Source organism: Dermacentor albipictus, chromosome 1 (assembly GCF_038994185.2).
Source record: "Dermacentor albipictus isolate Rhodes 1998 colony chromosome 1, USDA_Dalb.pri_finalv2, whole genome shotgun sequence".
Taxonomy (NCBI): domain Eukaryota; kingdom Metazoa; phylum Arthropoda; class Arachnida; order Ixodida; family Ixodidae; genus Dermacentor; species Dermacentor albipictus.
Window position 1 is genome coordinate 214,712,323 of NC_091821.1, and position 13,083 is coordinate 214,725,405.

General features: G+C 47.3%; 2 protein-coding genes across 6 annotated transcripts in view; one reads left to right on the plus strand and one right to left on the minus strand.

Annotated features, from left to right (window-relative positions):
* The window catches only part of LOC139054180 (eukaryotic translation initiation factor 4E-binding protein Mextli-like), a 511,761-nt gene that overhangs the window by 332,795 nt on the left and 165,883 nt on the right, over nt 1-13,083 (minus strand). The window lies entirely within an intron of this gene.
* LOC139054181 (protein APCDD1-like) overlaps nt 1-13,083 on the plus strand; it is a 330,330-nt gene that overhangs the window by 186,141 nt on the left and 131,106 nt on the right. Inside the window, exon 5 of the mRNA XM_070530851.1 lies at nt 1,717-1,866. Coding sequence (XP_070386952.1) covers nt 1,717-1,866 — 150 coding nt within the window. The remainder of the gene's footprint in view (nt 1-1,716; nt 1,867-13,083) is intronic.

Genomic DNA, 13,083 nt, shown 5'->3' on the forward strand with positions numbered 1-13,083 from the left:
TGTCTAAGGACATGTTCCATACAAAAGTGTCGATTACCACCGTCTTTCTTAGGACAGCAAACTTAGTCGCAATGAAATGCTAACTTTAGCTGTGAAATATCTACATTACAGACAATCACAAGAGTAATTCTCTAGCTAAATGCACCATTAAACCCAGTGGAAACCCTGGAAACGTCCTAACGCCACAATAAATGCCACCTCAGTCTCTTTGCCCGAGTATGTGTTAGCGTGTGTGATAATGTGTGTTTCTCTTATTGTTGAGCCTTATTTAAATCTGCACATGTCCCAGTTACCCAGTGACTGTAGGCATTATACTGCAGATAACGGGGCCGATGGCGATGATCACCCGGATTGGAAGGATATAACTGCAATTAAAGTTTAAAATAAACTTAAGCGAAACCCCGTGAACGCCAAACCTAACTCACATTCAGAAAAGTCATCCTACATAAGCGCTGTCAGTGAGTGGCTGTAGCAGACACGTTCGTCACGTCAGGCCAATCGCTACCATGTGTGGCTGGCGCCTGAACTTCGGCCACTATGAGGAAACGCTCTTAAGCAAGAGTGCCTGTGTGAACGCGGTCCTAGCTTGTAATTTAGCAGCAGACTACAACTGGCAACAGCATAGTCCTGCAGCCAGAACTATACGGAGTCAAAGGGCACGTGTAAGAGCACTACTGAATATAGTCCAAATATGAAGGGTTATTTTAAGGCAGTATATCGAAATTCTCATTCTCATTTCCCACCTACAACGCTTCTGACGAACATTTGCACATATTCCTGTCTATACCTAATTGAAACCTAAATTTATAGAGAATGGATGGAGGCCCTACTTGTAACGCATGCGGCTGTGAAGAAAAAAAGAATTTGCAGGACGCTTAAGCTTCGCCTTTAAAAGTGGAACGCGATAGCATTCAAAGATCCCTGACTGCCTCTCATGCTTCCCGGCAACTGCAGCTTATGTAACCGTAATGTTTTCTGTAAGCTTTCTGGTAGAAACGCGACCTCTTGGGTTGACCTAACTTCTGTTATTGTTTCGCACTTTTAATATTTAAGTCTCAGAAAGGAGGAGTAAACAGGAATAGACGGAAAGACAGGGAGGTTAGCCAGTTCTCAGACCGGCTGGCTACACTGTGCTGGGAAAAGGGGGTAAGGGGAATAAAGGATAATAGAAAAGAGATATTACAAAAAAAGGAAAGAAGAGCAAAAATGAAGGGGGAAAGGAAAGGAAAATAGGGCACTGCTTAAATTCTGTCTCTAAGACCAGTCCTCCGCAAGAAGCGCAACAACGCTTTCAGAGCCTTCTGTGCTTAGGACGGTCTCGGCCAGTGTCAGAGATTTAACATAAAAGGCATGCGCTGCCGGTGCTTTGTTTCATGACATTTGTTTGTGGGCTGTCATTCTTAAAATTCTGAGGCATAACTTTGTAAAGAATGTAACACAAGGTCTGTGAAACTTTCGGGGTAGAAGAAGTTAATTGCCGTATAGAAAATATACGGCAATTTTCGCTCACAAGATGCCGGCGCTGGCGCTGACGCCGGACGCCGGTCGCATGTGCCTACAGGTCTTGACGGGGGTCGAAATTAAGTGCACTTGCGCTAAACAAACGTCCGAGAAAGAAAGATTCTGTTCTATATCTGCGAAAGGTGTATTATGGCAACCGTAATCTCCTAGTTCTTCTTGGTTATATTGACTGTTTCCTCTCGGCGCCGCGACCAGATCCGGGTCGTGCACCAAGGTCCTCTGCCGTACCGGCGTCAGTCCGATACACCTGCAGCTGAGCTGTACCTGGGCGACATCCACAGCGACGTGCGCAAGCGGCTCTCGTACCGGCCCACCTCGTACCAGCTGCCGCTGCTGGAAGCAAGCGTAAGCACGCTTTCTTTTTACCCGGGTTTTCTGTGCGCGCGTAATAATTATCACCACCTTCGCTATCGGTCTAGTGCACTGCCCGCGAGAGCGCACAAGATGTGAATATATTAGGTTGCAGGCGCGCCCTACCAGCGAGGAGGCGTCCAGAGAAAGTAGAAGTTTGCTTGGAGTTGAAATTGTCTGCACTGCCTCCGGTGATTGCCTCCGTGTCGCAGTTTCACCCTTTGGATATTTTAATGTTTATTTTATGCTTGATGTCTGTATAAAATGGTTCAAGCACATTGCTTTTTTGAGTGCGTTTGTCGAGCGTGACGAGAGAATGCAGCGGAGTTTGAGCTTTGTTCGCGAGGACGATTACAAGTGTCGAAGGAGGAGCGGCCGGCCCAACATCAGGACCGGCGGTGGAGAATTATAGCCATGGGGTGAACCCTGATCTATGGGCTGTGCGTAATCCGATGGCCTCGGACACGACTTCCGTGGTTCGGTTCACGGAGCAAAGTTGTTATTTAGGAGCCAAGTCGTGGACATTTCACGGCACCTCTGCCGAAACTATTCCGTAAACTGCCCTGGGGTCCTTACAAGTGTGGGAGCATTTTTTCTTCGAGGAATGGGCCTTGAGATGTACCAAAACAATAGATCCGTCTATAGTGAGAATTTATGATAATGGCTTCGGAATTGTGTAACTCAGGACATTGTCACTTTGGAGCCCTGTTGTGTGACCACTGCTCGCGCCGCAATGTAATTGGACAAACGGCGAAAAAGAGAGTGCTGTCTGTGGGGTTTTTGAGTACATGGCAAGCCCTGGGGGAGCAGACAGGGATTAGACCAGAAAGTGGATCACGACTGGAAGTATTGCTCGTAGACTTCAGAAATTTCCGAGAGGTTTTCTTTCTATAGCTTGCTATATAATGTTCCTAGTAAGTACCTAGCTCCTTGTAATCAATGCCGCTCTCTCGCCTCCTGTAATGTGGCTTCGCAACAACTACCGAAGCTCAATATTCCCTCCTCGTTTGGAGGGGAACCTCAATTAATGCGCTAAGTGCCCACCCGCCAATTACAATTAACATGAGGACCATCTTGATATGGCGCGCAAACTGACCGCACAACAGAAAGAAAGACGAACCTTCCTGTTGTGTCTTCTCGTTGCGCGCTATATCAAGATGGTCCTCATGTTAAAATACCAACTAGCGCAACATTAAACTCTTTCTCAACACAATTAACAGCTTATCACGCTCCATATAAGTTGCGGAAATCACTGCCGCAAGCTGGTGCGGTAGGAAAGGAATACACATTTCTAGAACCAGCTAAAAAATTAGGAGTGGGCGAATGTTTGGAATACAAATCTAATATTACACACTCACTATTCGTGTTCGTATTAGAAAGGGAACTATTCGGTATTTTCGATTACCGAAACTAACAAGATATTTCTCGAAAACTCACTGTTAAAATATTGTTGCTGTTCTCCATCTGATAAACACAGTATCGCAAATCATCAGAAGTAAAACAACCTAGAAAAAGATTAGCGCCGTAACTCCAGCGGAGTTGTCTAGATATGCGCATTGTGCCACTTGCTCATCTCCACGCAGTGCGGTGTCAGTGTCAATCTTATGAAACTTAATCTGACCACTATTAACAGTAATCAACCCTTATCTGTCGTTATCAACATTATCGGACTACATCCGACCCTTATTAACCCTTATCTGTCGTTATAAACCTTATCGGAATCGATACGACTCTTACCAATCCTGACCGGTCCTCGTCAACCTTATCCGGCATGATCCGACCCATTTCAACCCTTATCGGTCCTTAACGATCTAATCGGACTTGATCCGACGCTTACCAACCCTTATCGGTCCTTATCAATCTTCTCAGAATTGCTCCGACCATTGTAAGCCCTTATCGCTCTTTCGCAACTCATCCATCCGCATCAAACCATTATCAACCGTGATGCGACTCATATAACCAGTCGGCACTCCTTATAATCTTTATCAACTCACTGACTGTTTATCTGTCTGCGTTGCGCGACGCGAAGCGCATGAGCCCTCAGAGCTCAGTCGCGTTTCGGTCGGCGAAGGAATGCCCCCAGCAGAAGGCGCATCACGCGACCGCCGAAACGCATCAAGGGTGTGGCGTGCTTGGCGTTAAATTTTCGCAAAATCGGAATTTTTCTAATGTCTGCAATGCTTCAAGTCGGGTCTACACGCGGTCCTAGAGATGGCTTTTATTCCACCATCACCAAATCTCTCAAGAAAGCCCTCACAGAAACTGTACGTACTCTTTTGACATTTGTTTTGTACCGCTGGTACAACACATTTACATGGTTGATATACATTCACTTTCGCCAAGCTTGAGTGTTTAGCCCAGTGGGTAAGACACTCGACCTCTGCGCGTAGGGTCGCAGGTTCAAAACTGGCCAACATTTCCCTTTCGAATTTATCCTTTATCACACTCTTATACATTAATTTCTGTATAGAGATTCGTGTTATATGATGGACGGGCGGAAATTTTTCCTGTTTGGGTAGGCATACAAAAGCTCCATGCGATATTTCACACTCTTGATTGCTGCCTCCGTATTGTCATCTCGTGGTGCGACTACATAGCGAAGCAAGCAATAGTCGGCACCGGGGGCACTTGCGTTTAGCAACCACCAAACCAAGCCTGTGGCGTAGACGTCACTGTTGTTTGACCGCTTCTAGACAAGTTGAACGACTTGCGTTTCATGAGACAGTTGTATCGCGGCAGTGGAACGAATAATATTTGGGGTTTTACGTGCCAAAACCACTTTCTGATTATGAGGCACGCCGTAGTGGAGGACTCCGGAAATTTTGACCACCTGGGGTTCTTTAGCGTGCACCTAAATCTAAGTACACGGGTGTTTTCGCATTTCGCCCCCATCGAAATGCGGCCGCCGTGGCCGGGATTCGACCCCGCGACCTCGTGCTCAGCAGCCCAACACCATAGCCACTGAGCAACCACGGCGGGTCGGCAGTGGAACGCGTCTTTTCTTTTCCCCTTTTGGTAGATCGCTCGCGCTATCTTAAAAACAAAACAAGCGTGTTGGAGTGCAGCTGCGTTGCCAGATTGTTTTTCGGAGCGACCCATCCTTCCTCGTGCGGCCGACGACGGCTTACAGTACGCAGCAGATGACGGGCACGAGGAGTGTTTTCCAAGAATGGAACTAAAAATTAACTTATGGGGTTTTACGCGCCAAAACCACTTTCTGATTATGAAGCACGCCGCAGTGGAGGACTCCGGAAATTTCGACCACCTGGGGTTCTTTAACGTGCACCTAAATCTAAGTACACGGGTGTATTCGCGTTTCGCCCCCATCGAAATGCGGCCGCGTGGCCGAGATTCGATCCCGCGACCTCGTGCTCAGCAGCAACACCATAGCCACTGAGCAACCACAGCGGGTAAGAATGGAACTCACGCTTTGCGATAGCGGCCTTAGTTTACTGAAGAGAAAAACTGTTTTACGTGATCGAGAGACTAATATTCGCTGCTTTCGAAGCAGTTTACGAGGCAAAGCGTCAAGACTCTGTCACGTAACGAATGCAAATCGTGAACTTACGTTTTCCACGACACCATGATGGCTGCATTACGCCTCTCAAGTAATACAATTTAAAATTAAATTCTGGGATTTTACATGCCAACACCACAATTAGAGAATGAGGTAGGCCGTAGTGAGGGCTCCAGATTAATTTCGATCACTGTCTTTAACGTGCCCTCAATGCACGGGACACGGACGTTCTTGCATTTCGCCCGGCAGAAAGATGGTATAGATTTACTACGGCACCGGCACTGAGACGGCCGACGAAAGTAATAAAATATAAGCACAAATGCGAGTCCCAAGGCGGGCTCACAGTGATTAATGGAGTTTACTATGCGCTGATGATCCAATGGTTACGGTGGCAGCGGGACAAGAAACGGGAGTTGTGAGATCGACGTCATAATCCCTCTTTTGCCAGTCAGTTTTCATTTCGGTAAACTTGCAATTGTGAAAAAAAAAAACGTTCACGTAGCTCTAAAAGCAACTAAGTTATTCGGGCTCTTATCATCCGGCTATAATGCCGAGTGCGGGCTTCCAAATGCTCGAATGCGTAAGCTCGTTAAGATGGTACCTAAATATTTAATTGGGGCAATTCTTCTAAATAAGCATATAAATACACACATGTCACTTTATCTACAGCGACTACAAATGTGGAAATTCACATGCTAAACATAAAGTCAGCATAGCATTGTTGCGCAAGCTTTAAAGACTTGGTGCAGTTGATGGGGAAAAAAAAAACACCCTGCATATCTGAGGTCCGACTCTGGTGTTCCACTGTAGCTATGATGACAGCATAGCACGAATGTATTCGGCTCGATCAGAACCTTCAGTCCGCGATGAATGGCGCACAGTCACGGAAATACGCCGGTCTCAGCTGCAGCCAACGTGTCTATTATTGACGCCGCCAGACTTCCGTTGCTACTTTTTCTTTTTGTTAACTGTGTTGGAAGACTTCTAGCAAAATAATTATACGTAAAGTGGTAATTAGCCAACAGTACAAAAAGCACGAAGCGTTGCATATTAAGAAAAAGCTGTTCAGAAAACTTGGACAACCACAGCAAGTCGCGAATGCTCGAAAGGGCACCTCTCACGTTGCCTCTAGAGAGAGAGAGAGGAAAGGGGAAAGGCAGGGAGGTTAACCAGAGAAAAAAAAGATCCGGTTGGCTACCCTACGCTGGGGAGAGAGGGGAGGGGCACGTTGCCTCTAAATCATCGTGATGGGTATGGGACTGCTCGTCCACACTCCGAGGAAGAAAACAACAAGAAAGAGAAAGAGAAAACAAGCGGCGAAATTGTTGAGAGAAACTGCACCAGTGCATATCTGGCGTGGGCAGCGGACACCACGGGGATCCGCGCGCTCGTTCTTCAGCGGCCCAGGCAGCCAGGCACGTAAGCAGGCACGCTTTTTGGCCGGGGTTTCGGCGCGAATCTGGTGCACGGCAGCGCGCATCTTGGCGAAGAAAAGCAGGCCACGGCGCGGCCGCTTGAATCTGGTGAGACGCCGGATCGCGTTCTCCCGGGGGCCCCTTTAGGAGCCGAAGGAGGCGGCGGCATAAGCGAGGCCGGCCGGCACGCGCCAGAGATGGCGAAAGGGCCATTAATCGTGCGCCGAGCTGCTTGACGGAGACCCCCCCCCCGCCTCCTTTCTCTCTGGACGGCCCTTGATTCACTCTTTGCCCGCGTGAGTGCTAATGGGCAATTTACAGCGACTGCTACGCGCCGCGCTCTCTCTGAGCGAATTAGCGCAGTAGGGAGGCCCCTTCGGGCCTGATACGCGAGGGGTTGCGTCGTCGGCGGGCGCGCTCCTTTGAGTCGTACACAGCCGCACTTCGTAAGCGAGCGCACTCGGACTGCTCGCTCATCTGCGCCGACAGCTCACGGTGCGCTCGGAGATGACGAGCCCGGTGTCGAGTGGTCCTTCCTCTGGCGCGAATTACGAAGGCCGTCCCCGTCGTGCCGATATTCCGAGCAGCCAGGGACTGTCGGACGTCGGGAGAACATAACGAAAATGTAACTTAAGGACGGTGCAGCGCCAAGGCGGCGCTGGTACAAGTATAAACTACTCTTCTACCCACATTTCTTCGCCTCCTCATTTCTTTCTTTCTTTTTGACCACCCCTCTCCCCTTTTCTTTCTTCCTTCTTTTTCTGCTTGTGGAATGGATGAAGCCAACACTTTGAACGAAGAAACGTCCCGTCTGTGCCGAATCGCTTTGCACCTTACCGAACCTTTTGATGGTGCCTGGCAATTAGGGTAATTAACGTCAAAGCAAAGCGCGTTGTTCATCTCAACAATTCATCCTTGTAAACCCTACCCTGATGTGGGTTCAAATGCCTTCGCAGAAGCGACTTGAGCAAAGAAGAGTGTCACATCTCACGCACTGGAGTCCTTCAATAAAAAAAAAAGAAAAAGGAACACACAATGTTGCTGGAAAAGGTATCTGGGCTGATTCAATTAACCGAGTCTCTAACGTGCTCGTAATTGCAAAGCTGAACAAATTGCTTAAGAACGAGCCGGGCTGTCTTTACTATGTACTGTTTGCCTAGGAGAGAAGTAGCGTATATCACTCATGATGCCAACCTCGCCTACACTTACATTTAATAGCAAAAAGAAAAGAAGGAAAAAAGAAGACACACTGGTTCCAAAAAAAAAAAAGTTTAATCCGTGAGGCAAAAAAGCAAGATGACGGGAGAAAACCAAACCCGTAAAGAAAAAATGGAGGAATAATTAAAGTTTCATGGAGGTGGAAGTATACATCATCTTTACATACTGCCGATAGAAATAGCGAAAACGGAGCTAGAAATAGGGAAGCAAAAAGAAGAGCACGTTTTTGATGAATACGACGTTTTGTTCCGAACAACAGCAATCCCATTGCTTGAAGAGTGTTTTCCAATCTCTACTCATCTCGTTCTTTTCTCTGTCCATGAAAGAGCGTTGCGTTATACCGTCCGTTCGTTCTTGCGGGGGCTGTGCGTGCGAGCTCAGTTGTAGTGCTCTCGAGGGGGTCATACTGCGGTTCGCTCTCTTTAGCCCCCATTGTCCCTCCAGGCTAGTGGACTGGCCGGCGACCTCCGTTTCGCGTCTTCTGCGTGCGTATATGCGGTCGCAAGTATAGCGAGAGGGCGGATTTTTTACCTCGGATGGCACCTCTCCCGTGTCACATAAAGCTGCCTCTACTAATGCTCACTTTCATGCGCACAAGAGCCCCAACATAGTGCCGTGTAACGAAATTACGAGATAGATCGTAGCTGACATTATCCTGTAAGTCCGGAGGTATGACAGACGAGAAAGCACTTGGCGCTACGAAAAACTGCTCATATCTAACAGTTCTTCGCACACTCTGGGGCACTAAATCGCAATATCAATGCCTCGCTTTCTACGCGCCGCCGCATACTGGCATCGGTGAAACGCAATGACGCGAAGATCAGTTATCGAAAGCGGTTCAAACTTTTTTTCGGCAGCACCCGTCGTATCTGAAACGTCCTTCCCCCCGCCCCTCCCACCCCCTCTTTAATTTGGGGCGCATAAAAACACAGGCTTCATCTTCTCCTACTTTGTTTTTTTTAATTGTGCGATTGCAACGTGAAACCGAATACGCAAGCAAAATGCGTCAAAGCATCGAACTTTCTACACTGTCATATGTATAGTTGCCTTTATTCCAAATTTCAAGTTAGTTGCAGGAAGTTGTCACTGCGATCATAACAATATTATTACTCAAGTGATATTTTAGCCTCTCCCTCTTCACCTCAAATAAAAGTTAATAACAAAAAAATGAAAAAGAATGTGAACGGCGATTCTCGTTCACATTTAGGCTCAGCCAAAGTGAATATATTACCATGCAAATGGAACCCAGAACCTCTTTGCAGCCATCAGAACTGGTTACAGCTATGCTGTTCAACCGTGTATGTTCGAATTCGGTGCGGCGAAAAGTTTACAAGGTTAAGCCACTCTGAAAAAGGTACCAAAGCACCGGAGTGCTCTGATGGCCAGCGTTCCGAGAGAACGAGTGCGAGCCATGCTCTCGGCTGCTTCCGCATTCCTCGCGGCAAACTAGCGCCCTAGCGGAGAGAGCGAGCTGACGAAAGTCGCGGCGGTGGAACCTGAGCAGGGCCCTGGGATTTTCTTTGTCTCAGCTATCTTCGCTCCGGCACGCGTGAGTCGACCCATCGTCTCCAAATTAGCTCGTCACAACGAGGGGAGCACAATCTCAACCCGACACTCGCTCATTAGCTTGCGTAGCTTACAAACAGGGTCGCTCTCGACTGACTGGCATAAGATTCTTTCTTTCTTTTTAGCTCTGTCGCAATTTCGTTTTTAGTGCATCAGACAGTGAGAAAGGAAACGCTCAACTAAATTAATTGGCTATTTCAATGTTGCAAGGAATGTTGCGTTGCACCTGACTGCCCTTTTGGAGGAATTTAATCAATTAAATTCCTTAAAATACGCTGAAGGTTGCAGAGGAGTGCACTGTGAGCCAGAACTTGGCCACACGTGCGTTGTTCTAGTGTGAGCGACCCCTCCTATCGAGGCCGCTGCTTCAAGTTTCCTCCCGTGATCCTAAAGGAAGGCAAGGTTGTGGTAAGAACCACACCAAGCCGTATGCCAAATGCAATGTAGGAGTTGTGTATGAAATCCCCCTGGCGTGTGGCAAGTCCTACATAGGGCAGACTGGACGGTGCCTAAATGATCGAGCCAGGGAGCATGAACAAAAGTTAACGAAAGATGAATTGGCGCACTTACCTGCGCACTGCAATGCCTGTCGCTGTGCACCTCTTTTTGGGGAGATAAAGATTCTGGGCAGAAGCCATGACCAGACTGCACGTGAACTGATGGAGGCTTACCACATAAAAAAGAAAGGCCTAGATTGTGTTAGCGATACCTCCATTAGGTTGTTTCAAGCGGAAATAGATTTTTTTGATAATTGGTTGCCACGATAAGCTGATGTGCATTCTTGTTTGCTGTGATCTGCGCATGTTCTTTTTGCCTATATATGCCCACTGGCTGCTATGAATAAAACAGTTGAAAGTTACCGCCCGTGCTGTTTATGTGTTTTCTTCCTCTGTCCCCGTCTTTTTTGCGGTCAATATGATTTGCAGTAAATACCAACTTGGCCAAACTGAAGTTCTTCTGTGCCTAAAGAGATCGACACGTACCTCGCTAGGTTGTTTCTGCTGAAGTTGGCTTCACTACGATCAGCATCATTGAGGGGTGAAGCCCATTTTGTTACTCCCTTCACTTTATGGTATAAAGTTTGTAAACAGGGATAAGATGCCTCAGAAAGGCTGGCCAACGTTTCGATAGGAGGACCTATCTTCGTCAAAGGTGGCCTCGTCATCCTCGGCGTGTTAGTTTTAAAGGGTTAGTGCAGTGACGTCACGTGCGGGTGTTGTCGCTGGCGGCTGGTCTCAAAGAGAGAGACTACCAGAGGAAACAAGCGCTGTCGTCCGACGTCTGTGAGCTCCATTCCCAAGACGAGGGGACAAGAGCGTGAGAGTGGGCACGCGGGGAGAAAAGAAAAGAAATAGAAGCTGAAAAGAAAAAAAAGAGAAGAAAGGGGGGTGGGGCAAGCCAGGGCGGCACCAAGACAGACAAAAAAAAGGGGGGGGGGCGTGAAAGAAAAAGGAAGAGAAAAATGGAATTTTTAAGAAATACGGGGGCTTGGGAGCGTGTTGGGGATGCGAAAGGTTAGGAGGTATTCAGGGGGAGTCGTTGGCGGCATGTTTTTGAGGCATTAGAACGGCCGGTGAAACGGTCAGTGCGCGAGTAACACAAGACAAAAAAAAAAGAGAAAAACAGACAGACACACACACACACAAAAAAAAAAACCATGAGCTGAAAGTGACTTGAGTAGCATAGCAGCAGTACGCCGACTAATTCTGAAATAGGTAAGATGGCGACGAGGAGTGTACGGTGCAATGTGTGGGGTGACTGAAAGGCAGCGGCATGGTCTTTGGAAATGCATAGATAGCCTAAGTGTAAAAGTGTGCGTGTAGCACAGAACGTTCCCATGGTAACGGTGTCTTTAATCGGGCTGGGCCGGGGGGGGGGGGGGCTTGAATTAAGCTTGGGCCATCTAGACTCTAAAGCTTGCATTCAAACGATCCGGACACCAGTTAGCCGGTTAGCTGTTTGCTCTCGGCTGCGCATAAGTGTCACGTCGCCGGGTGCAGTGCGTGCATTGCATGCTGAACGGTTATGATTGCAGAGTCGAGTAGTGAAGTAGTCATTAAACTTATCGGACATGGTCACATTACTGAAAGAGAAGCAACGTGAAAACATGCATGGCTTTATGTATAAAGAACAAAGGCTTGGGCTGGCAGCACCTTTTGAAAGAGTAACAGCCATCTTAGTGTTTAACTCAGCGTTTCGACTTTTCGTTCTTCCATTGGAGTGCTCATTTCCGCTATGTTCATCGATGTGCAATTCAAGCAAGACATCGTATTTTATGTCATCGACGGCAATAGAACTACCAGCCTTCCGTGCGGCTCTGGAATTCATTATTCAGGGCTGGCCGCAGTCATGATCCATCTGTGGCCTTCAAGGAGCTCTAAAGTGTATGATGTCGCCGTTCCATCATGGATCTTGCTGACATCAATCGTTGCTATCAGACTACTACATCCTACATCGCTAAGAAATCTACGAGGTACATAACATGGTTCAACAGTGGCTACCGGATTTTTTTCGGCATCACTTGTAACATTTGTGTGAATAAGGCCACACTACCTACCCACTATGGTGTCTATTGCATACCAACATCACAGTGTAGAGTTAGTGCGGTTCGCCAGGCTAAGTGGCACTCGACTCAATTCAGCAACAGTCGTCTTAATAACCTCTATACACCTCAATATACTCATTATACTGTAGTAATGGGTGACTTCAATGCAAAAGTGGGGGAAAAGCAGGCTGGTGAACAAGCAATTGGCAACTACGTCGTCGATCCTAGGAACTCTATAGGAGAGATGGTGGTAGAATTCGCAGAAAGGAATGCGCTTCGAATAATGAACACCTTTTTTCAGGAAGCGTAGCAACAGAAAGTGGACCTGGAAAAGCCCTAATGGTGAAACAAGAAATGAAATTGACTTCATGCTTTCTACTGATCCCTGAATAGTGCAGGATGTAGAAGTGATAGGCAAAGTGCAGTGATCATAGGTTAGTGAGGGCTAGGATTCACCTCAATTTGAAGAGAGAAAGAGCTAAATCGGTCAAGAAGAAACAGGTCAATCTAGAGGCAGTAAGGGTAAAAGCAGACAAATTCAGGCTGCTACTTGCAAACAAATATGCAGCCTTAGAACATAGAGATGATGATGACATAGAGCTAATGAATGAAACCGTAACTAGCTTGGCTCCAGAGTTCCTTCTTGGTTCCTTCTCTTGGTACCCATTCTGTAACCCTAATGGTCCAATGGTTATCTAACCGGCGCATTATATGACCTGCCCAGCTCCATTTTTTCCTCTTGATGTCAATTAGAATATCGTCTATGCCCGATTGCTCTCTGATCCAAACCGCCCTCTTCCTGTCTGTTAACATTACGCCTAACATTCTTCGTTCCATCGCTCTTCGCGCGGTCCTTAACTTGTTTTCGAGCTTCTTTGTCAGTCCCCAAGTTTCTGCTCCATATGTGAGCACCGGTAGAATGCATTCATTGTACATCTTTCTTTTTAATG